Source organism: Chelmon rostratus, chromosome 10 (genome assembly GCF_017976325.1).
Source record: "Chelmon rostratus isolate fCheRos1 chromosome 10, fCheRos1.pri, whole genome shotgun sequence".
NCBI classification, from domain to species: domain Eukaryota; kingdom Metazoa; phylum Chordata; class Actinopteri; order Chaetodontiformes; family Chaetodontidae; genus Chelmon; species Chelmon rostratus.
Genome location: NC_055667.1, coordinates 22,357,259 through 22,383,265, shown reverse-complemented (window position 1 = coordinate 22,383,265; position 26,007 = coordinate 22,357,259). Strand labels below are relative to the sequence as shown.

General features: G+C 44.0%; 1 protein-coding gene across 3 annotated transcripts in view; it reads left to right on the top strand.

Annotated features, from left to right (window-relative positions):
• Positions 1–580: 580 nt before the first annotated feature.
• LOC121612706 (membrane-associated guanylate kinase, WW and PDZ domain-containing protein 2) overlaps positions 581–26,007 on the top strand; it is a 38,773-nt gene continuing 13,346 nt past the window's right edge. For all 3 annotated transcript variants that reach the window (XM_041945756.1, XM_041945757.1, XM_041945758.1), the window contains exons 1-8: positions 581–845; positions 11,101–11,390; positions 13,294–13,410; positions 18,149–18,268; positions 20,312–20,485; positions 22,873–23,068; positions 24,592–24,662; positions 25,736–25,897. In XM_041945756.1, the coding sequence (XP_041801690.1) occupies positions 11,111–11,390; positions 13,294–13,410; positions 18,149–18,268; positions 20,312–20,485; positions 22,873–23,068; positions 24,592–24,662; positions 25,736–25,897 (1,120 nt within the window). In that variant the 5' untranslated portion in view covers positions 581–845; positions 11,101–11,110. The remainder of the gene's footprint in view (positions 846–11,100; positions 11,391–13,293; positions 13,411–18,148; positions 18,269–20,311; positions 20,486–22,872; positions 23,069–24,591; positions 24,663–25,735; positions 25,898–26,007) is intronic.

The window sequence follows — 26,007 nt, the reverse complement described above, 5'->3', positions numbered from 1 at the left end:
GTGGTAGTGTTATGGCATCTAATATTTACACTTTGTGATAATTTTATATGTCTTGCAGGACGTATTCCCCTTTAAATTTAAATAATTTATCTTTCACATTTTCTTTTCTTTTCTTTTTACATGATTGTATCGGCTCACTCTTTTAAAAAATAATTTCTGGTTCTACAGGAATTATATTTAGTAGGCACTACTGATGTAGTCAAGCTGACATGGGTGCATATTACTAGACAGTACCCATTTTTCTTTTGAGGCTCAATAAAATTCTATCTACACTTACCTCGCAGCTTTATAAACTTAAGATTTATTACTGTACATAAATGGCACTGGAAAATATTCCAAATGTGTCTTGAACAACTCACGTTTTAATCTGGTTCTCACGCCTTTAAATCCTGGTTATAACTCGTAAGCGAAAAGTGATGCTGCTGATGCAGGTACACCGAGACTGAGAATAATTAGGGGCGGTACTTTTAACTCTTTTATTCCCTCCCCTCCGTGCTCCTTAACTTGCTAAGGTAACCCTCTCACTTGCCTCTTTGTCATTGTTTGCTTCCCTCAAAAGTGCCTTTTGGAAGCAGGGACACCAACCTGAGCACACTTTCTACCGGACAGCAAAGCCTTTATCTGATCTAATCTGATCTTCGGCAATTGACGCTCCGCGCCCTGATTGCACCGCGCCTGCAGTTCAATGACACCTCCACCCGGCCAGATAGGCTTTACCGACCGCTGTCTTTTTTGATTGCTGCACTAGAATCAACCAGCACATGCATACCTGATGAATTAACCTACACGATCCGCCAAACGAAGAACAGAAGGACGCATCCGACGAGGAGAAAGCGGACATGAAGGTAAGAAATTCCTCACAATCAAACAAAAGTCCAGCACTTATTGCTCAATAGGCACAGACACTCCTCACAAGTTTAACAGCGCGTTTGGACCGTGACATTTCTCCATCCTACCTCCACGCTGTTTTGCCCATAGCTGTGCAGCAGCTGCTAAAATTATAAGCAACCGCTGTCAGATTTGCCCGATAGTGTGTATGTGCGTGTGTGTGCATGTGCGTATGTGTGTGTGTGTGTGTGTGTGTTCTCCCTCTCTCTCCTCTCTCCCCCCTCTCTCTCTCTCTCTCTCTCTCTCTACATCAGATCTCCACAGCTCTCAGAGCATCACTGTCCAAATATCCCGTCAGCCGTGCACATCGCCTCAGACTTTCTCCGGGATACGGTGGTCCCACATCACGCTGCTTATTCATCACGCACGCACACGGCTGCAGCTTAATAGCGAAGCAACTCCTATTTATTTACAGTGCAGGCTGGTTTTTGAACCTCAGTCGGGTCAATGTATATAGACGCGTTCAAACGGATCCTCTTTGAAAGGCTGAACTGCTTGAAAAGAATGTGTGTGTGTCAGCGCCAAGGCAGGTCAGTATTTTCCCTAAATATGAGAAGCTGTTGTGTGTAATCCAAGTGTCTCTTTGTGTGTGCATGTGTGTGTGTGAAAGAGAGAGAGGGTGGGTGAGTGAGAGAGAGTGTGTGTGCATGTAAACTAGTCAAAGAGTGTGTGTGTGTAAGTGAGTGAAGAATGTGGGTTTGTGATGATGGTGGCAGATCTCAGGGATAAGAGTGTCATTTTGATAGATGAAGTTTACATTCATTAAGTGTGTGTGTGCGTGCGTGTGCGTGTGTGTGTGTGAACTCATGATTAGGTTTGAAAAGTTTGTTCAGACCTTTCCTTCATAAACCTACTTCTTTTTTAAAACTTTGTTCAGAAATTGCTTTAATGAAGTGTAAACAGAAGCTCATGCTCATCGCACCTGTGCCCATTTTGCCATAAGAAACAGACATTGAGCTCACGGCCAGGTGTGTGTGTGTGTGTGCACACGAGTGCAGGGGTGTGCCCGAGTGCCTTGCAGCTCTGTGTGCAGATGCTGTTTGTTTAGGGTGTGTCCCTGCTTGATACGGGGGCTTGTTTTGAAGTGATGGATGCGTGACCCTGACTTAGTAGTGTGCGTTGCTCCGGGTTTGGAGAGCAGTCAAGGTTGTGCCGTTATTATGAATCATTAATTCGTTGGAGAAGAGAAGGAGAGACATGTGGTGTTGGACTGTCCACACATGCTCTCATGCTGCCGCTCTGGCCCTCCCACTGTTTGTTTTCCCCTGCCTCATGTTAGAGCCCAGCACCTGTTTTACAGCATAACCAAGCGAAGCCTTTTGGTTTTATTCTGCATTTGTCTTCCCTTGATTCCAGCTGTCAGCCCAAGTTTGAACCGGCAGTAAGTGGAAATGCATGTCGACGTACGAGCATGACTCTGCTCTCACTGCTAACAAGAGTGGAGGCTGAAGTGAGGTGCATTTCTCCCCTGTTGTAGTAATGCATGTCATCTGGGAGTTGTTGATTGTCTAATTATGTACCTCCTGTGTCCTTCGGCTCCATGCATATTCATGCTGCTTTTTTTAAGGTGTGGTGAAAACAAAGTATGCATGTGTGTGTGTTGTGTGTGTGATGTGTTTTGTGTGTGTGTGTGTGCAAGGCAGTTTACCCTTGACAGGGCAGGGCTACGCAGGCATATTCTCCCATCTGTGGTCCAAACCTTTGCTCCCAGCCACTGCATTTGGATTCTGCAGTTGTAGCCTGCTCTATTCTTAGTTCTCCACAGTTCATGTGGAGTCTGATATGAAATTTCAACAACAACAACAACAAAAAACCCTCCCATGTTGGAGCTACGCCGCTTGTGTCCCTGCCCATACACACTGAGATTCAATTGGGATTGGTTAAGCCGCTGTTAAGTGGTTAGACTCTGACTGAGGAAGCAAATCAATAACTAATCAATGGTAGTGTGTGGAGTTATAATTTACGCAGTGCCATATTTGAAATGTCAAGACGGCAATGAATCCATGTATCCTTGAGTCAGATCTGAGTTGGACAACTGGGATCAATATCAGGTGGTGAGACAGGCAGCAGGAGCAGGCAAGGGTCACCTTCACCCATCCCTACTGAATCAGCAGTATCTCTCTTACACTTACACTCTCTCTCTCAAACACACACACACACACACACACACACACACTTGAAGGCCTGCTTAGGTTACCAAACTGCGACCTCACAAAAATGCTCATTATAGTGGACTGAACCTCCCCTCCATTTCCTCATGAATAATTCATTTTGTTATTATGATTTCAGCCATTCTTTTATAAGGTTACTGCACCCGCCTGTGTGTTGATACTACTATTTTATTCCATTTTTCCTTCCAGGCTGGCGCCGGCTCTGTTTTCTCTATTGCCCTCTTTTTAATTTCCCTAATTTCTCCCCGCTTTTCCCATTTTGTCTCTCTTATCCGTCATCTTTGTCGAGAAGCTGATCTCCTCTGTTTAATTAAACTGCTCTCTCCTCCTGATGAGAGATCATGTGTGATCGCAGCGAGGGGTGTAATGCATCCTGGCAGATTGAGTAAGAGGACCTGTTGTTGTGGCGGTATTCCTCAGAGGAGCAGATTGTACGCAACGTGCCCCGCTAATGCAGCCCCTGCCTTGACCTTGGTCCTGTGATGTTAAAAATACTGTTTCTCCAAAGGGAACATCACTGAGCATCACGCTAAGGTGTGTGTGTGTGTGTGTGTGTACGAGTGTCACTCCAATGCTCAACAATGTTTTAATCTGACACTAAGTCCCTTTGTATGCAGTCAACACAAGAGCAGCTTTAATAAAACCACGCACTGGAATAGATTGTGGATTTATTGATGGCGTGCAGAGAATAGCGAATGTCCTTTTCATTCCACATATTCTTACCAGCGTTTTCATGTATTGAGTTTGTATTGAGTGTGTAAGAGAGATGTGTGTGTGTGTGTGTGTGTGTGCGCGTGTGTGTATGACAGAGGGAGATTTTTTGTGTTTTTCAACCCACAAGCATTTAATCTTTTATTTTTAAATCTGCCACTGCTGTCTGTTTTGTGTTGAGCACTCCCGTGCCCTAGATTTGGAAGTGAGTGAGCATCAGGGAGCTTTAGTGCACCCCACGTTGCTCGCACAGTTTGGTGTAAATGTTCGGCGGGAGAGGTCAAGGCACAGATGTCAGATAAGACGGAGAAAGTCGGAGCCGCGAGGAGGCTCTTGTGCATTTTCTGTCCGTCTGCCACTCCACCAGTCTATTAGTTCAGATGAGTTTAAGGTCACCGGTTATTTAAGATGCCTTACTTGTCTGACCTCCAACACCACCCGTGGGAGGATGCTGTAAGATTAGGAGCAGTGTGCTTCACTACAGGTTAGAGTGAAGGGATGAGCTTAGTGCTTGGTGTGCGAGATGCGTTCAAGTGAAGGGTTTGTTTTATGCACCTCTCCCACATTTTGTAAAAAATATCTTCTTTATAACTAAATGGAAAACAATTCTTTTCATTTAGTTTATCACATTTAATGTGAGCTTTTAATATCCTTGGAAATGCTTGGAAATTGGATGACGTTGAGCTTAGATTGAAGCTGTGCTGCACACTACATTCAAAATGAATGTTCTGTAATGCAGAGCTGAATTGATGGATTGACAGGAAATTAATCAGCAACTACTTAAATAATTCATTAATCATTTAAGTCAAGCCAAAAATATTAAACATTCAGTTTTGCAGCTCATCGTTTGTGAGGATTTCATCATCCAGTAAGATCATTATCTTTGGGTTTTGGACTGTATAGTTTTTAGATAGATCGTTTACTGAAAAAATTGACAAGTTAATCAATAATGAAAATAATAATTAGTTGCAGCTCTAGTACAATGCTACAATGCCCATTGAATAATGTGTCTGCTCACAAAACCTTTACCAATAATTAGTCAATTAAAATCAGAATATGCTATTTATTTGTGTTATGTAGGGCTGCAATTAATGATTATTTCATTAGAAGTCATAATTTTTTTCAATAACTAATTAATTGTAGATTGTAGACAAGCTTGTTTCATCTTATCTTCGGACCAAAACGACCTACCAAAAATATTTAAGTTAGAGCTAATTAGTTAATTGATCTTTTAGTCAATCAACAGAAATGTAGTCAGCAGCTATTTTGATCATCAGTTAATCATTCCAGTCGTTTATCCAATAAGAAATGCCAAATATCAGCAGGTTCCAGCTTGTCAAAAATGAGGATTTGTCACTATGTTAACTGAATATCTTTCAGTTTTCGACTTGTTGGATACTGATTAATTGAAAATACAACCAGCAGATCACAGATGACTGCTCTCCTGAAGTTTACTGTTAGATGTGCAGTTAAAGAGCACACGATCAGTAGTAACTTCATTATGTGACCATCAGTCATGCTGACTTTGGTCTGGTGTGTGCAGACTTACAAAGAACCTCGAGTCTTTTCAGTTGTTTATTCCCTGCGAGTGCTTGCACAGAGACCAACAAATGGAGCCGTTCGGCATTCTGGTCACATTCCAGCTGACAAAACACACAGTCAGTCCATCAATATTCTCAGAAATTCACATTTAGGAACGGCGACGATTCACTCCCTTGAACTTTCAGTCAGCATGCATAAAATACCAAATACGCTTACATAAATTCATAGAGCATTCTAGCTGAGCTAATTGAACAGGCTGATTTCATTATCGTACACCTCATTTAGAGCGGAAACAGAATGCGGACACTGGAGCGAGCATGGCTCCACCAAGTCAAACCAGCAGAGGCTTTTATGAGCGTAAGCCGACTCATGTAGCGCAGAGAAGCTGCTCAGTGACATGAACATGTAGAATTAGACAGACCGAGAGCGTCAGAGGTGAATTAGAGCTACTTCTCATGGCAAAAGATGATTGTGTAAAAGTTTCTGGTCTTCGTGGAAGTTTGGGAAACTCTGTTGTGGTCAAAGCCGATTATGTCAGAGAGCGCTCTACCGGCTGAGAGACGGCTTTGATGGGGATGAGGGCCGGCATCTAGATAGACATCAGGAACATGGAGAGAGTCCCGAGAGCTGACAGACACTGCCTCCACCGTAAAGCCTCACTTATGTTATCGATGCAAGGGGAGTATTAGAATAGGCGTCGAGCTGCCAAAGTGAAGGTGATTCGTTGTTTTTGAGTGCTGTTTCAAATGGAAGTGTGAGCACCTTGGACCTCACCCCGCTGGATAAATCTGTCAGGAGATGTTGTTGTTGCTTTCTTAGCTTCGCCAATTAAATTATTCACTCGTCTTAATTGATGTGCTTTGCTCACAACCTTTTTTTCCCTGAAGGTCTTTCAAGACGCTCTCCAGCCCAATGTCAGCACTATCCCCTCGTGTCCTTGCGACATTGCTTCAAGTTGACTTTGAATTATTGAGCTTCGTGGCAAAGCTCATCTGTGTAGCTTTAATAAATTAACACCCCCGAGATCCAACTACTTCGTTAATTTGTCCTGTAATAAAGGTATTTCACTCATGATTATGAGCTGCCAGGGCTTTTTTAGACTAATCACTGCAAAGAGCTTAATAGGACCTGATATTCTAGCATTAGCACTGCTGCACCATAAGGTATTATTACAGTGCAGCAGTTGGGGTATTAAGTGTGTTAAGATGAAGCTTAAATTACAGTTTTTCTATCTTTAAGTGGAAAAAATAATTATCATTCTTAATTAACTTTGTTAAGAAAAATCAATGCTGTCTGGATACAAACAGTATGTGTTTAATTCCGGGCTAAAAGACATAATTCAACCAGAAAGCAGTGTGTGGCACAGCTGTTTAAACTCTACACCGATCATAATAGCCTTGAGCATGTGCCTGATGCTGTCCGATTTAACCAAATGTGGTTAGGAGATAAGAAAAAAAACAACCTCTAAGAATAGCCTCAGAGTCCAGATGCGTGTTTTGCTATTGACAGATTGCTGCGGTTTGAAATTACTGTGGACGGCCAAAGCTGCAAGCTGCAGAGACCCCGAGCAGGTTGCTGCTGGAGAGGAAGTCAGTGAAACAGGATATATTCTGGTCAGCTCTTTCGTGACCTAAAGGTCAGAAATCTCAATTGAGCATTCTTTTTATAGGGTTCAGCATCCTTGAATCCATACAGTGTGTCCTCTATATCTAACAGTGATACTGTTGGCTCTATATAATTCATCTGGAGTAATATATATGCTATAGTCAAGCTGGCACCATGGTCACCACACCACTGGTCCAGACTGAAATATCAAGAAACACTGGATTGAATTCCATTGTCTTTTGTGATCCCCTCACTTTTTGTCTTCTGCCAATGTAAGGTTGACATGTTTTGTTTTTTGTGTGTGAAACAACTCAACAGCTATTGGATAGATTGCCCTGACATTTGCTGCAGACGTCCATGTTCCCCTCAGGATGAATTGTCACCTCTTTGGTGTTCCTCTGACTTTTCATCTTGCGCTGTCGTCGTTATGACCAAATGGCCGCAAAAGTAATGACTTTCCCATCGGCTCCTCTTTCTATTGATAATTAGCAAATGTTAGCATGCTAACACACCAGACAGCCCAGCCTATGGATCCCACTCTTTACTGCACTCTGCCTTAGATAAGATAAGACTTTATTAAGCCCATGCTGGCTGTGTGTGTGTGTTTTGAATTGCACATGAGTAAGATATGAATAATAATACATATATATATATTCTACTATTGCATGGTAAAAAATATGTAACAGTCAAAAATATAGAAGCACAATAAAAATACGGAATATTGCACAAGAGGAGTTGCACAGATGTAATGGATATTAGCAAATGTTAACATGAATAATGGAGTAGTGCAAAAAGGTTTGTGATGTTGTGATGTGAAACAACATCAGCTCAGAGCTCCATTAAATGATGCTGGAGTTAAACAGTCTGACAGACGTTGGAATGAATTTGAATTTGGTTGCCTTCGATGGTTGGGTTGTTTAGGTTTAGGCATGAGGTGTGAGACTGGTTAGGTTTGGGGTAAGAATGTCAGGGTGAGCCATTCAGAGGCAGAGGAGGGAGGGTCTCGCAGGAAAAGCAGCAGAATCCATAATCACAGAGCTCTTAGCGGCGTTGTCGACTCTTTGTCTTGTTTTAAACAGTGTGAGTGAGAAAAGAGCAATATGGCAGCGTAAACAAGCAAATCCGATGTGTGTAGCCACAAGGGGACATCACAAAAAAAAGAAAATAATATTCATCGAAAACTACTGATTACTTAATATACCCCACTGAATTACACAACAGTCTAATCTGATGAGATCACTTAGTCGGAAGCGGTGCGTTCGTCCCCGGCTTTGATGCCAGCCCAGCACTGTGTTTCAAGCGAACACAGCGAGTTGAGTGTGCAGGACCAGTTTGTAGCCTCAACACCCACAGCAGAGTGAGAGAAAAGCAGTGTCAGGGTGTGTCTGCGGCGGGACGTGTCCAGGCTTCAGCGGACCTGACAGGCTGTGGCTCATTAAGCCCCCATCAGACGCAGGAGGTCAAGACAAGAGCTACAGCTCGGGCGACACGCTCTGCCTCCATGCGTATAATGTAGACACACATTGCGACTGTGTAGGACCAACAGGGTAGGATAATACCCCGGACCAATCGTATGTTTTATTTTTAGCATTTTAATCATTACTGCTGTGAAGTTCTGAGAAATCTTTCGATAAAGCATGAAGAGACTAGCGGCTTATAGAGTTATTATTCAGGATTGATGCACATGGGAATATATTGTGTATGATAAGATGGGAAAAGTTGATGCCTCTGTTTTTATTTTCTTCTCACGACACACTTATTGCAAGTTGTATCACCGTGTTTTCTGTGTGGGCGGATGGCTGGCTGGGTTTGGGGAAGCGGGTCGAGAATGTTGCTGCAGAAGGTTTCACAGTGGGGTAGAGAGAGAGAGAGAGGCGCTGGGGGCATTGTTTGGCAAGGATGAAGCAAAAAGCATAATTTCAGGTTGAAACGTGCAGGCGTGAACGGCACTTTTTGTTTGATTGCGTTTTATTCAGAGCAACAGTGACAGCCGTTGGCTTTGAAACGAGAATGAAATGGAGGTTGTGTGTTTTCGGGTTCTTGCTGTTGTGGCAACCAGCTCAGCCGTTTCCCCAACTCTGACTCATGTCGCCCGAGCTGAAGTCCTGTAAGGTCAAACAAGCCAGTCCTACGCCAACCTCAGGCTGTGTGGCGCCTCTCGATCTCCATCTGACCTCTGTACTCTTCCCTTTTCTCTCCTCTCCGAGAGTGTGAGACAAAAACACATGCAGTCCGTCTGTATTTCATTGTTACACATTTCATTCTCACCCTATTTCTGCTTTTTATCTCTCTCTGCTCCCTGCCTTTCTCCTCCTCATTTGTCCATCTCTGAATATAAAAAAAACACCAGGGAGTCAGTAGGAGAGAGGATGGAGGAAGAGGATCTCTGTCCGATCTGCCTGTCGAATGACCAGTCAAGTGGAAAGGATTAGTTATATCCTGTCCTTCTCTCACTCTTTAAAGCAGTCTCATTAGGCCTGCTGGACCACAGAGCCCAGGGTGCCTCTGCTAGGGTCTGGGCTTGGCCCTGGCCGTGTTATCCCCACTCAGCCAGCGATCATCAAAGTCACACAGTCGCTTAAGAGGATTGGATCTTGGTGATGTGTAATTGCTAATCTCCACCACAATGGATCTGGAGATCAGTATTGTCCATTAGGAATATTGCATTTGAGCAAGTTTGTATTCCCAAAGGTTTTCCAAAATAAGTTTAAAAGAATTGCTTGACATTAGATGAGAAGATTGATACGACTCTTATACCTGTTAGCTTAGCAAAGTCAAACTATGTGGTGACACTGTCTCTCTAAATTAACTCAAACCTAGTTTAGCATTTCTTCACTGCAATTAGTTGTTACCTTTCCTCCAACATATACACCAATACAGAGATTTCTGCAATAAGCGAATATCAGTTAGTATATAAGCCAGGATGATTGATCTGGCTTAACCCCTTGCAAAACTACAATATAAATGTGTTTTTTAGTGGGGTTTAGAGTTGCTGGTAGACAGACAGAGCCATGCTAGCTGTATCCCTTTGTTTCCAGTCTTTATGCTAAGCTAAGATGACCGTCTCCTGGACCCAGCTTCATATTTAACATTCAGATATAAGGGGGTATCGATTTTTCATCAAGCTCACAACAAGACATCAAACAAGCATATTTCCCAAAATGTCAAAGTATGCCTTTAATATGGATCTTTTTTCTGTTATATAATCCACATGGCATGCTTGGATACCGTTACCCCACCTTGTGTAACTCTGTCCTGTGTGTCAAGGTGACAGTGCTGCTCTGATAATGTCAGAGGAACACTGTCCGCTCTCTCCGGACATCACAGCTGTCAAGTCACTGTCGACTCAAAGAAATCTTCACCATGTCAGCTACATCCTCAGCCCACACACACGCATGCAGCTGCTCCCCAGGAAGCAGCAAAACACACTATTTTCAATACAGCTTTGCCATAAGATTTGTCACCTTTGCAACCATTAGTACAAAAACATGTCATTACACACAGTGACTGAGGAGACAACAGGAGGATCTGTCCTGGAGAAAACAATACACAAGCAAACAGGGTGATTATTCACTGTCCTGGCAAATCTATAAAAATCTGTATTTCTTTGAAAGCATCGTGCATCACTGTAGAAACACAACTGATGCTGACTGCTCCAGTGTTGGACTGCAGCTACAGGTTCTCAGCTCGCCTGTCAAAACGTGCATGCATTCAATGACCCGCATCTTCACGGAAGGCAGACTAGATTTTCCCATGTGACTGAAGACGTGCTTGTGCTCTAACTCCTATCTTGCGTGTTTACATAAAAACATAACGTCAGCCTGCAGAAAGCGCAGCGAACATGAGGGAATGTCTCGGCGTCGTTTGGTTGGACTGCTGTTGAGTATGTTTGCATAAAACAAAGACGCAGTTCCCATGTTGTGTTATTGCTGACTTCCAGGCTGCTCTCAGAGAAAGTGTCCCAACGTATGAAGCTGGAATTATTCATGACTTTTCCGCATTGTGATGTGAAACACTGCAACTCCCCAGACCTCAGGCACAGGCAGCTGACAAAGGTTAAATAACAAAACAACCTCCTGCCTGAAGTCACAGGATCATTCCCTTGCTTGTTATGCAATTGACACTTTCTTTCTCGTCTCACACCTTCTGCTCACCCTCCGATCCTGTTTCCTTTCCTCTGCAGCTCATTTGCCATGTCTAAGGCGGCGGTGAAGAAGCTGCACTGGCGCTCCAAGGTGCAGGACAGCTTCGTCCCCTTGCTGGGCTCTTCGGGGGAGCTGGGGATCGCCATTGGTGGAGGAGCAGATTATGGAGAGTTTCCTTTTGTCACGTCGGCTCCGGGGGGCGGACTCATAGTAGGCGATATCATCCTAGAGATTGGGGGAACACCTGTATTAGGGATGACATTAGGAGATGTCCGCGGTGTCCTCAACTCCTGCCCCCATCCTATCCGCATCAAAACTGTGTCACCAGGTATGACTCAGCACAATAACTCAGCCCTCTGTAAATCAGTCTGCAGCTCGTCGCTTTGCTATAGATGTGTAAATAATCACCACACAGTCAAGGTGTGAAGATAACAGACTGCAAGGCCTTCCCTTATTACACCTTGCCCATAATAATGCATTCAATCTTAAATCTCTCCCCAACACTGCAGACAGTCGAACTTGTTGCTGTTTATGTTGCACACCGTTGCGCTTCCTTCATCGGACAACACCCAAACAGTCTGTTACGCTGGCGTAAGAGTTGTCGTCCGCAATAATCTTGCTCAGTAACCCCCCCTCTGACTCTCACAAGCCACATCTGCAGCCTGTAGCATTCTGACGTTGATTCGCACTCATCAATTAGTCTGGATATGTCAAGGCGATCGGTCAATATGTTGGTAGGGAGGTCAAAATTGCTGATGACACATGACAAGAGCGTGGCGATATAGTTGTCTGTCATCGGCAAGGGGCCTTGATGTTTCGAACAGGGGGCTGGGGTAACGGATGCCTTTGTCGGCTCTGAACAGAGCAATATGTCACCGGAGTGTCACCTGACCGCGACTCCCGATGGCCTTGCTGCCTAGATTGATAGCTGATTTGGCCACAGGGGTGTAAATGGGGACCTTTGCTCCCAGTCCCTCTGCTGCTGGTAGATCCATTATCATTTCTGAAGTCTGCCTGGCCCTCCCTGGGCAGCTTGACTGCGTGTAGTGTGGACAGTGATGGATGAGCTGATGTGCCGGGTTGCTGTACCACACCTCCTCCTACTCCTACTACTACTACAACTCCCTCTGCTGCAGCCCTGAAATGCGGGACACCAGGCGACATTCCTCTGAGGCAGGCAGCCGTTTAAAGGTTTTAGCTCTGTTACCGCTGCTCTGTGGGCAAAAACAAAGAGTCATGATCTGATCTATCCATCAAATGCTCACAAATTTAGTGTTTTCTTCAGTGGCTTTTGACAGCATAGCTCTAGTATAGTAGCTCCTCTTTCTATCACTATTAACCTTGACATCTGCCCATATGTGATACATCACCGCGTTCAAGAGATCAGCTCATCCTGACACTGAGGCCTGAATTTTTGCTCTTCAGCTGACTAGAAAATAGCAGCTGTTTCATAACATGATGAACAAAAGCTCATCATTTCTCCCAAAAAGGCAGCTGGCTAGATTCATCTCCCTTTACAGGCAGCCGCCATATGTGGCCAGTCATACAGTACGTACGTGCAGCTGACTGCCTCCGCTAATAAAGTTATGCACCGCTGTGGCGTTCTTTAATAGCGCACAGCTAATTCAGTCTGCTACTGCGCAGAACCACTGTAACAGACGGTGGGGGTAGGGGGACGACAGGGGGCGGATAGCTGGGCGGCAGCCTGCAGGAGAAGCGCCGACAGAGTGGTCGTCTGTCAGAGTGACAAGCTGGAGAAGCTCTCGGCCAATCCATAACAACAAGTGACCTGTCATCAGAGGCCGTAAAGCACTTGAGATGATATTAAGAGATCAGAGAGAGGAGATTGAGCCCCGATGATCAGCTCTGCCTCCCCTGCTCACAACCTCAGCTGCTGTGACTGCAGCAATTAACCTTAGTGGTTTGTAATGTATGCATGAGGGAGTCAGGCAAACACTTTATACTCAGGATGTATGTGAAGTGATATAGAGAGATAAGTAGGTGTGAATGTGGAAGTCTAGGTTGTAAAATACCAGTGTTAAATCAAGCCTGGCAGTGGTAAAGATTAGTACTTTAAATAAATCTATTTGACAGCCTACAAACAAATCTTAGAGTAAATATGCATCAGCGGTGTTACTGAGCTGATTTCTTTATGTCTCCCCCCTCTCTCTCTCTCTCTGTCTCTGCTTCTTCCTCTCCCTGCCACACTTGTATCTTTGCCCTTCCCTCAGGCTCCACATTGTGCAAGGATCTCAGGTTGTATCTGAGTAAGTGCTTCACACCCGGCTCAGTGGACAGCCAACTTCAGCAGGTCATCCGAGAGAACCTCTACCTCCGCGCTGTACCTTGTGAGTCCCATTTTGTGCTGTATTAAACCATATTTCTCCCCATACCTCGTCTTTATATTTCTTATGTCATTTTAACCTTTGTCCTCTCTGTCCTGTTGCTGTTATTCGCTAATATATATGTATGTTTCATAATTAAGTTTATATTCACCGTGCTCCTAACGTTAATCTATCCAGGCATACCTCTCTTAAGTTGCTGACCTCATTAACTCTTCGCTAACACATCTTATGATTGCCACAATCTTGGTGTTAATTGGTTTTTAAGCCTGTGGAACTGTTTTCCACACTTCCTTGTGTCAATGTATGCAGGCAGGACTGGAGGGATTTCATGAAATAATGAAGAAATTGCCACATTATCGGGGCTAACATAAGACAATATCTTCGTTTGAGTGAGGCAGAAAAGTGCAATCAGTTTGGACATTTCCATAGCAACAGTCTGTATTGTCACAACACGGGGTTTATCCTCAGCGGCGGTCTCCCCCCACTGTGCTCCAGGGTATTACTTTGTTTGGGTGGTGGCAAGATGGTGTAAATGTGATGGCAGTTTGTTTTTATCTGCACCGTTTCTGCATGATCCCCTGAAAGAAGAAGCAGTTTCATTTTGATGCTTATGAATAAAATCGAGCACAATGGCAGCCAAAGGCAGCTAGTTGTAGTGCATCTGTTGCTATCTTAATCCTCTATAATATGACGTCACTGGAAATGGCAAGAGGATATAGCAGCCGTGCAGGCTTCTCTGAGGCAGATCTGGGTTTTGTGATCTAATTTTCTGATTCGCGTCGGCCTGCTTTGCTTTTTTCTTGCTCAGGTGGTAGTGTGGGCGAAACAGACCACCCAGTGCGCCTGTAGTCTTAACCTTGCCGTGGCAGCGTGGAGTTGCCGCTAATCTCTCCTTTAGTCCAGGAAGTAGGTCATGTGGGACAGTCTGCCGCCGTGGCACACGACCCGCTCGCTGACAGAGCAAGGCACAGGTCAAACCTCCCAGGATGATGCAAGAAAGATAAAGCTGTCTCAACATGCATATTTATATTATAGTATTATTGCTCTTTTATTCATATCGAGCTCTCTCATTACTTATCCATGCATGCGTGCATCCTGCTACATCTACGAGCAGCTGCTCAGGGAGTAAACTGCCCAAATAAAGAGTAGTGCTTTTAGCCTTTTCGGGAAATGGATAAATAGGGAATGGATAAAGGAGGACTGTGATATACACTACAAACTACAATTAGATAAATCAGAAACTAGATGTTTGGTTAGAGAAGGTAGATACTGTATTTATTGGCAGAATATTGTAATACAGTAGATAAAGCAGTCCAGCCTTCCCCTGCCAGGCGTGTCAAACCTTTGGAGCAACTTCCCGTCTCTGAGTGCTTTCTTTTAGTAAGAGTGACAACAAGGCAGGCTCAGCCCCCGGGTGTGTAATCCTCTGATCTGCTGGACATGACACAGTAAGATGCCGTTGTTCTCAGGCCGACGCCAGGACACACATGCTATCCTGATCCCGAGACGGCTTGGAGACCATCACGTCTTATTTCAGGCCACTCGTAGAAACACAGAAGCAGAATTTTTCCTTCCTCTGTTGTTTTTTTTTCCATCAAGGAGGCAGCTGATTGTTGAAACAGGGACTTAAAGCTGAGGAGTTTTCATCAGTGGCTCATTGTGGCCCCCTTCAGGACCAAATGTACGTTCCTCCTGTTTCAGGAGAGTCTTTGCTGTTATTTTGTTGATAATTAAATCTTTGAATTACTTACGATGAAGTAGCCCATGAAGTATAGTGCAAGTTTTTAAATGTTTTATTTGTTATAAGGGAGTACGACGAAGCCTCAGTTTTGATTTGGATTTTTTTCTTCATTTGGATGCGATTTCGTCTTCGGAAACTGTGGCTTAGTACCGCTGTGCTATTTAGAGAGTATCTCAATCCCTGAATCCTTTTGATGAGACAATATTCTCTGATGTTGGAGCTGGCACTGATGCAAGAAATATCATTACAAAGGCTCAGTCAGGAGGGCAGTGCATAAAAATGGAAATGAATGACAGAATTAAGTAGATGCAGGCTACTATATCAATAATGTAGAGGGGGGAATTAAATTAAAAGCAAAAGTCTATCAGTGCCAACACAGAGGAGGGGCTGACTGCAGTCTAATGGCTCTGTTTTCTGTGACTGAAGAGCGCTTACTGTGTAGCCTTTAGGAAGAAATGTGTACAAACAACAGTGTATTGCATGTTCAGTCCAGAAAAACAAAGCATTTTTGGTGTAACACAGCTTTCTGTTTCACGAGTATGAAAACAACCCTTTTTTTGTGGCCTCATTTATGCCATTTTGTTCTTCGTGCTTGCTTCGCAGCCCTCACATTACCCTCCTGAACTTTCCCATCCATATTTGTATAATCGCACTAACCGTTTTCACATATGCCCTTGGATGATTCAGAGACAAAGTCATGATTTCAAGGCTCGCTGTGTCTCCGTCTCCTCCATAAAGGACTTTTCTAATTGTCTTCGGAGTGAGTCAGAGATAAGAAACATCATCATTTAGTTATTCTAATATGCTCCGGCGTTGTCAGGCAGGCCGTCTGTGGCCTTTTCAACTGTAGGATTCATTGTTAGCTATTTGTGTGCAATGATCTTGACAGACAGCTCTCTCTGGGTGTTGATACAGAGTTCTGTGTAATTACCTCTCCAATCCCTTTCTCAACCCTCTCCCAGGGGATCAGTGTGTGGCGCCTACAGGGACAGGCGGGGAAGAAGAAGATGTCAATAATCCATCCTGTCCCCCGCTGACATGCCATATATATTTCCTAGGAGGGTGCATGGATAATGAATCCCTGCCTCGCACCACATCAGCTGGAGAGATACTGTGTGTCCTGAGGGGAGGAGAAGAATTACGCACATGTCAGATGGCATCAGGAGATTTGCTATGAGATCTTTAATTGGACACAGAAACCTCTTATTTCTTTTAACGGGGTGCGAGCACAAAATTAGGGTGCAACTGCGCACGGGTCACCAGTTTTTTGTGTTTTTTGGTGACCGGAGGTGCAAACACAACCCTGGTGCAGCGTGGCACAAAGTGGAAGAAAGGCTGGACTGATGGAGTACATTATAGAATATCAGCAGGTGGAGCTGGGGCGGGATATAACGATGGCCAATCACATCAGTCCCTCTCATCCCCTTTAAAAGCACCAGACGGTTTCCAAATGAGCCAGGAAGTGAGGGTCAAACTTCTCTGGAGAAGTCTGCCTCTTCTCTGAGGAGCAGGAGGCACAACATCTGAAAATCAATATCGATTAGTTGTTCAGGAGAGATTAGTCAGCGACCGTTTTGTTAATCAGTTGTGTTTATGTCATTTTTTAAGCACCATTCACTGATTCTAGCTTTACATTAAATTGTGCTGGGCATTTTTCACAATTTTCTGACGTTATAGACCAAATGATGAATCAATTTGTTGGTTGCAGCCCTTGACATATATAATGTTTTGGGTTTTTTTTTTTTTTTTTTGATAGGTCTGCGTGTATGCCTTTGCCAGCTAAAGCTGTGAAAATTGCTTTCTTCATTGGCTTTGGTAATAAAAATGCTAGCAGAGATTCAGAGGCCAGCGCTTCACCCTCTGTGCAGACACTGTACAGTAAACACACTCTGTGCTACAGAAAGAAAAGGTCAGACTGATGGAGATGCCTCATGCTCTCTAACGTTTGTGTGTCCTGTGTGTCTACATGTGCGAGTCGGTTGCGGTGTGTGTGAGTGTGTTTTTTTTTTTTTTTTGGGTCTACGTTTGTGCATGTGTGTGTTTGCGTGCACGTTCCGTTCATTCCTGCGTGTGTCATTGTGGCTGGGAGAGCAGCTCCCAGGACAGCAGTGCATTAATCATGGGTTTTATAGGGTAGCTGGGTGTGACTCCCTCCTGCCGGCCCCACACTGACATCACATGCGGTCCTCCAGGAGGACGAAGGCTCGCTTAGTTTGGGCTCGGTGTGATTATGTCTTTAAGACAGTAGAAATTACTTGTCTCAAGGTCAGAACTGGTGCCTTGTAGTTCAATTTGCAAATGAAAAAGACCAGATTTGACTTAATGAGCGTTATAAAACTGTGATAGATTTCACACTACATGCCTGCACATGTATTTAACGGTTAGGAGGTGACAGTACAGCAAACACTGAGGGTTACCACAGCGATTCTGTAATGATGGGATGTTTTTCCTGCTGTGGTTTGGACTCGCCGCTCTCTTCCAGGCCAAGGTCAATGCGAATCAATTATGATGACAGACCATTGATCATCTGAGTGCTCCATCTTTGCAATGGTGATAGAAACACTTTAAGACTTTCACAGTGCCTCATTAATGTTTAATTCTGCCCTTATTGATCTGTTCATAACAAAGCCCTGGTAAATGCCTACCATCGCCATCGTGCTCTTCATACCAAAGGGCAAATTTTGGCTTGTGGGTTGAAAATGCTGTTATTAAAGAGGTCACTTGTTGTTTACATTTCTTTTCTCCTTTTAAGATGTTTGTAGCTTTAATAGGCTCATTAGGTTGTTAACGTTTGTTGAACTATTTTTATATAACTTGCCAAACCAATGTAATGCTTGGACTATTTATAGTTTGCTGAATTCTTGTTTTGTTTAAACGCTGAACTGAACCGATGAGAGGAAAAGGCCTTGATTAATTGACATCCACGTTAGAACTGGCAGTATTTCTAGCCTCACGGCACTGATGTGTGGTGCAATTTGTCCTGTTGTCTCCCTCTCCCAGGTACGACCAGACAGCCCAGAGATGGGGAAATCTCAGGGGTAGACTACAACTTTGTCTCCATTGAGGAGTTCTTCTCCCTGGAGGAGTCGGGAGCGCTGCTCGAGAGTGGAAAGTTCAAAGGTGAGGCTGAACTTGATCAACATTTCAACTCACTGTTTGCATTTACATGATTCCATATACAGTGCAGATCGAGTGGTTTATCTCTGCACCTTAATTATAACACAGTTTCTACATTTACTTTTCTACGGCCAAAATGTATCTGTGTTTAAATACTGCAAAGATACATAAAAATTTAATCATTCACTTAATTCATATAATTGAGGTGCTACTACAATCTCTGTGCTGTATGTTAAAGACGTTCTTGCAGAGCGCTAAATGAAAACGAAGGGGAACAAAAGGTCTTTGAGGGAACAGGTTGACATTTTGGGAAGTAAGCTTTCTTGCCAGTTAACTGAGAAGATTGATCCCCTTCTCATGTCTGTATGGTAAATATGAAGCTGCAGCCAGCAGCCCTTTAGCTTAGCGTAGCACTGGAAACAGGGGAAAACAGCCAGCCTAGCTTTTTTTCCAAGGCAATAAAATCTGCCTACCAGCACCTCTAAAGCTCAATAATTAACACGTACACTTGTACAAATCCTGAAGTATAAAGACAACAAGTTGTAGTTTTACAGGTAGTTGTGTGTGTGTATGTGTGTGTGTGTTTGTGTGTGTGTGTGTGTGTGGGGGGGGGGGGGGGGGGGGGGGGGGGGGGTAAAACGTGTTAATTAGCGAGCTTTACAGGTGATATTCGTTATCTTAGACAGAGCCAGACTAGCTGTTTAAGTCACTGTGCAAAGCTAAGCTAACTAGCATCTGATTGTAGCTTCATAATGACCATACAGACATGAGAAGGGTATTAATCTTCTCAGTTAGCTGGCAAGAAAGCTTATTTCCCAAAATGTCAAACTATTCCCTCAAAGACCTTTTTTTCTCTTCTTTTTCATATACGCTGTGTTCCCTAGACTTAAAGAGCATTTATTGACAGCTTTTTGTTGTGATGAATGAGGTTTGTACGGGTTATAATAGGCCGGTCTGTTGGAAATCTCTTTACGCATGCTGATGCCATCAGGTGTTGCTCTCCACATATCCACCCTGCAGACTCCTCCCCCCCGTGAGGGTCAGAGTGCCGCCTCTGATTAAAAAGCCTCCATACATTAGCATCCATAATTTATAAGAGTTTAATGGGAGCAATAAATGTCATCCTCACTTGCCTTACCTGCGACATTGACAGACACATCGCTACGGCAAAGCAATCGGGAGTTTCGGCAGCGTTGTGCGTGCAGTAGCCTGCAGAAACCACCGTAAATGGTGACGGCTGGTGACCTTGTTGCTGAGTTCAGTAATCTAATGTTTCCCCTCAACCCATTTGGATCTCCGTGAGCCAAATGGAGGGATGGAGGTAATTTGATTTCTTCTTTAGCAGCTGCAGCAGATGGCTAGAACTGAGAATATAGAACGTATTCAGGAGATGATCTCAGGGGATACACATTGCACATGCATGTAGAAATATATGCTGTTGTTTATGCACATGATGACATAAACCAGCTCTGCCAATATTTGAATGTAAAATCTTATATTTACCTTGTGAACTCATGAGATTGGAGCTCAGTCTGCTGTTTCCTACCACCCAGATTTATGTCAGTGGATTTTATTTACAACTAGAGCTCCGATAATTTGTCGATTAATGGATTAGTCTATGGAAAATTAGTTAATGGCGTTTCAGTAATTTTTCAAGCAAAAATGTCCAAAATTTTCTGGTTGCAGCTTCCTAAATGTAAGGATTTGCTGCTTTTCTTTGTCATTCATGTTAGTAAATGAAAATTCTGGACTGTTGGTTAAACATAATGCGCTCTGGGAAATTATGATAAGCAGTTTTCACATTTTTTTGGACATTTTATAGACAAAATGATTCATCGATTAACTGTGAAAATAATCAGCAGATTGATCGAAAATGAAAATAACCTTCAGTTCCTGCTCTATTATAAAGGGCATTTCCACTTACTTCAATATTAGTCAAGACAGAGAAAATGTGCAGTCAGTGTGGTTCATTTTGTAGCTTGATATGTTCATTGCGATTCCATTTCTCAAAGAGATACGCCTTTCTCCTGTCCTTCTCTGTCTCAGGGAATTACTACGGCACGCCTCGACCCGTTCACATCAGCGCAGAGAGCCCCCCCATCACCTACCAGGAGCACCGCAACCTGCTCAGAAACTTCCGCACACGCAGCAAATCACTGAGCAACCTGGAGAAAGCTGCAGAGGACGGCGAGAACAGCGAGGACGACTCAGGCCTGTCAGGCAAGTATCGGAAAACCTGGTCTGCGTGGCCGCATGTGTGGGCAAGGTCATGCATGTGAGCCAAGGAAAAACCAAGAGGTAATCAGCTGTTCATAGAATCACAAGTGGCCCTTTTTTTGCAGTTTTTCAGACATATCGATGGTAGACAACGTATCTGTTAAGCCCTGTGCAGCAGCCAGCAGCTAAATACTGCATCGTCCTTCTATCTATAGCCCCAGTCTCTGATACCCAAATTAATCAATCATTAGCACGATTAGTATGCTCTAAACTCTCAGTGGGGCTGTTGCCCCATTGATTGCTGGATCACCTCCAAAGGAAGGTCAGGCTCCCTGAGGTCGAGCAGGCAAGGAGGTAAGCAGATAGGTAAGCATGCACACAGGGGGCTGAGGGAAAACACAGAGGAAGTCATGTGACAAGGAAGAAGAAGGCATTTAAATTCACATAACTCTGGCCAACACAAGGTCTTTGATTTTTTCCTTTCACGAGGCAAAAACGTTTTCTGTTTCACCGTAGATGTGATGGATGACTCACTGTACCAGACACGGTTTATTATGTTAAGGCTTGAAAGGCTTATTAATCACCGGTGGTGGATTTCAGCTTTCAGATCCTTTGTGCAAGTAAAAGTACCAATACAACAATGTAAAGATACTTCATCACAAGTCCATGTCCTGCATTCAAAATCCCACTGAAGTAAAAGTACAGAAGTATTCTCAGCAAAATTAAAGTGTCAAAGTAAAAGTTGCCATTTTGCAGAAAAATGTCCCCTGTGGCTGAAGTAGTTTAGTCCAGTGGTCTCCAGCTCAGGGGTCAAGTTCTGCTCCAAAAATGTCCTACTTCTTCTTCCTTTTCTGGACTTTTCTCTGCTCTTTGCCTTTTTGTGAAATATTTATTCATTTGCCTCTTTAAGATTTAAATAAAGGTTGAATGAATGGATGACAAATGGCCACAAGTAAACTTGTGTTTTTTTATAAGAGGGATCGCAAGCCGAATAGAAAATACATTTTTGATTAATGATAAATTGTTGTATTTATGCTTTAATCCAAAGCGCATCAGCTATCATCAGATGATAATTTAGCCTCTGAGAGCAACAGTCAATGTTTTTTGGCTTCCGGTGTAACCAGCAGATATCCGGATAACGGATATCTGTGCCAAGAGCTCCTCTTCTGTGCACCAGTCATTGTTTACAGTCCAGTTAGCAACTTGTTTTAGCTCCAGACAACATTTCGGCTAACCTCCATAAACAGATATCTGCATAAGAATGCAGATAAATGTAAAAAATGCTAATAAAAAGCTCTATCGTCATCATGTCACATGTGGACAGGGGGAGCTGGGGTCAAAGCACCAACCCTGTGGTTAGTGGACAACCCGCTGAGCCAGAGCCTTCTGTTTAATCATAAATATTAATGCATGATGTCTCCTAAGTTCATGATGTATTGCTGTTATTTAATATCTAAATCTCTAAATTATGCTGGAACTATAGCAGTCGAATAAATATAATAAAGAAAAAAGTACAATTCATAAAACAGCTCTGCATAAAATGCAAAAACTCAAGTACAGGACAAGTCCCTGAAAATTGTTCTTTCCACTACTCGTATTCGGGTCATCTGTGCAGATAAAATCACGAAGGCAATGTCAGAGAAGGGATGGCAGCAAGAAACTAGAACGCCAGAGCGGCGCAGAAGGCGAGTGTGAGATTAGATGGTTAGGGTAAGGCAGACAGGCAGTGACACAGGGTGCTGGTGGAGGCAGGTAGGGAGGGTGAGTGTTAGGAAAGGTGGAGGCAGGGAGCCAGAATGGTACAGAAGATAAGACAGAGGCGGGCAGAGCGGGAGGTGAGAAACGCAGGCAGGCGGAGATCCAGATAGTTAGAGACGTGCTCCAAACAGGCAGGTAGGGCAGCAGGCAGCCTGGACTAAAGGGTGAAGGGGGGTGGGGGGGCGTGGATGCAGGATGCAGGCAGGATGGAGTTCAAGAGAGCAATCCAACACCCTGACCTCTGCTGAGTCATCCACTGAAGTGATACTGTGTGGGCGGATGGGTTCGGCAGCACTTGTCGTGTGCAGCAGGACTCCGCCCGTGTTATGTCTCTCAGATCCACGCTGGAGCTCACAGCTGAAGGACAGCTACAAGGACAGCTAGGCAAAAAATATGCTTATTTTTCTCCCACAAGTCGTGTGGCATGCATGGTCACACACTCTGCCTCCTCAGAGGGAGGACAGAGCCAGCCGTGATGCTGACCTCAGGAGTTTTCACCCGGCAGCCCCCAGTGGAATCGCCAGCATCAGGTCGTTACAGAATGCCGGAGAAACTTTTTCACCTCCTGCATCTGTTAGGTGATACATCGCGGTTTTGATTTTAACACGTTTTCTTTGCTGCTGTAATTACAGGAGGCTCTGCAGGTGTCAGCAGCAGCGTTCCTCCCCTCCATCGGTCCCCCGGGCGGCCCCGGGCATCCAGCAGCGGGGATGGTCGTGCCATAGAGAACGGGATCATCGGCAGCAGAAGTGGTGCCAGGGTGAGAGGTGTGATGCCTGATCACTGGGAGCTGGCCTTCAGCGACCCAGGAGAGTCTCACTACATTGAGTGAGTGTTTACAAATCTATTAAAGGAACAGTTCAGCCATTTGTGACATCTTGCAACAGAGTTATATGAGAAGATCCGTATGACGCTCGGTATCTTTTCACTCAATTCAAAGCTGGAGCCAGTAGATTGTTAGCGTAGCTTAGCATAAAGACTGGAAACAGTGGGAAGTAGATCTGTCTGAACGTACGGTAAAATCTACATCACCTCTATAAAGACTTATTTTGCAGCCATTGCTTCTGGTATGATTTCTGTTCCTTAAAGCTGGGGTCGGTAACGTTGGAGAAACCTGCAAGAGCAGGCTGTATTTTGAAAGTATCCAATATCCCACCCCCTTCCTCCCTTTATGCCCCCCCCCAAAGCCACTCCCCCGAATCACATGAAAGGTCACTGCCTGACTACAGCTGGAGGACGAGCCCAGGAGAGAGTGGTGGGGAGAGGAGTGGTGATGCGAAGGGCCGGTTCTTGTAATACATCCATAAACACACAACTCTGTTAAATGCCACCATCATATGAACACAAGCAGAATAGCCATCATGAATGTTCCCTTCAGTCTGAATCAGCTACAATTACCGCTCACTGCTGTGTGTGTGTGCTGCTGTGTTAGCTGCCTTAACTTCCTCATGTGTCATTTACATGTAAGAAAACACCTAACAATATGATAATCAGCGTGAACAATGAGCACAGATATATTTAGTGCTCACAGCTGTCAAGCTGACATGTTAGTAGTGGTAAACTTTGGCTGCACTTTCTCTGCTATTCTTGTGCGACCAGCTCATTATGGCTTTAGCAATATATCCGCCAACCCTTGTTGAAGAAACAGGTTGGCAGGCACGCAGGTAAACAAGCAGGTAGGCCGTCCAATCAATTCATTTGGGCTGAATGAGATGATTGGATGAGCTCATTACAAGCCTGCTTCTTTTTTTTTTTTTTGTCAGAGCATTTTGATTTATAATTGAGATAATTCTAAGAGGAAAAACACCTCGAACCTTAACCTGATACCAAAGATATTCTGAACCTCGACAAGCCAGTTTCTCTGATGCTTAACCTTAACCCGACCTTACTTATGATGCCGAACCATAACCCAATAATCCTTAATCCCAAGGATGGAGGTGTTGGGATGGCTAAGACTATTATACTAATACACACTTCCACACAAGAATACAAACCCCCTTATTCCCTTTGGATAGTTAGGCTAGCTGTTTCCCCTGTGTCAAGTACTTATGCTAAGCTAAGAAAACAGTCTCCTTGCTCCAGCTTCATATGTAACAGACAAACACGAGACAGGTCGCGATCTTATCACCTAACACCTGGTAAGAAAGTGAATGTGCATGTTTCCCGAAATGTCAAACAGTTCCTTTAAACATGCTCTGAATACGGCAGAGCTGCAACGCAAAGTTGTCATGACTATCAATGACAGGCCTCTCTGCTCCGAGTGTATTGAAATCCAATGCTGTCATATCAAATACGATTATGTTTCTGAAGAGGGAAGCTTTTCTCTCGCTTTGCCCCTTTGTCTCTCCAAGTCGCAACCCAAAGAGGACCAGCTGGCAGAGTCCTCGAGCCTCAAGCAGGGAAACCGTCTACAAAAATGAATGTGAGCCTCTTTGTTTCTTCCTTTCTTTCTGCCTTGTCTCTCTCTGGATGTAATTATTGCGGCGACTGGCGACGCGTTTAACTGTTGAACAGCCTAAATGAAGCTGCATATTTGTAAAGAACGGAAGTAGCAGGCACAGCCGGCTTGTTAGAGTCAAATGAGATGGAATGAGCTTTTAGCCGAACAGAGACATGTAAGTGATTAAGGCCTAAAGCTCGGAGCTGCTGGCGCCGAGCCAAAACGTGCTGCTGAGGCTGGCAGGGTCGACACGTGGATGGCATGTGACTGGCAACTTAATTTCATAATTTGGTCACATGATTCGCTGTTAAAAGAACAAGGACATAATCCAGTTTCTGATGTCTGTTTGACATGGCTGATTGCAAACTGTGAGAAGCCCATCTGCTTCAGTGCCATGACTCCAGCTTGTCTCAGTAAAGTGCAGTACACTTCTCTCACCAGCAGAAGGTGATATAATCTCCCATTATGGCCAGAATTACCTGCATGAGGAGGGATTACTGTGAAATCTGGAACAAGTGGAATCCAAGAGGCACTGCCATAATGTGCCAGGGTTGACAAATGTTTAAATGAAAAATACATTTAAATGGGAGAGACATAAAATCTGTAATAACATGTTGATGCAAAAAGTAAACTATAAATTAAAAGACCCAGATTACAGCACTGGGTTAGTCCAGTGGATTTTAAGGAGGTAGTCTGTGATGGGTTTGCTTTTAATGCAGTCTTTCCACCCAGCATTTTGGGGTTTTTTTGCATGTCTATTTATTTATCAGTATTTTCTGTTAAAAGCCATCTGGCGATTGGTTTGCAGTGTTCTGACTCTCTCTCCCTTTTCCCTCGCTCCTAAAACACTTCTAACCATTAGGTTGTAGAAACACACAGGAAAGAAACAGCTACCACTCCTCTCTTTTTTTATGTTACTCTGGCGTTTTTTTTTTTTTAATCCTTGCCACCTTGAAGGCTTTTATGACTTTTCCTTGGAGGTAAGCATCATCATTACCTCATCCTCTCTCTCTCTCTCTCTCTCTGTCTCTGTATATTTTTTCGGTCACTACCAGGGTTCACAGACCAGCCTGGGGAGCTGAGGGGTTTCCCTGTGCACACGCACTTGACCAAGGGCTCCAGAGGGTTTGGTTTCAATATCGTCGGGGGCAGCAGGCCAAGAGAGTTCCTCCAGGTCTACAGTGTAACTGCAAGTGGACCCACAGCTCTCAAGACAGGTACAATGAACCAGGGATGATTACTTCATGAGCAAGCTATCTGAAGTGGGTTGCTAGAAAAGAGATACATGAGGTGATATCAACTATAGAGAGGAGACAAAGACAATGCT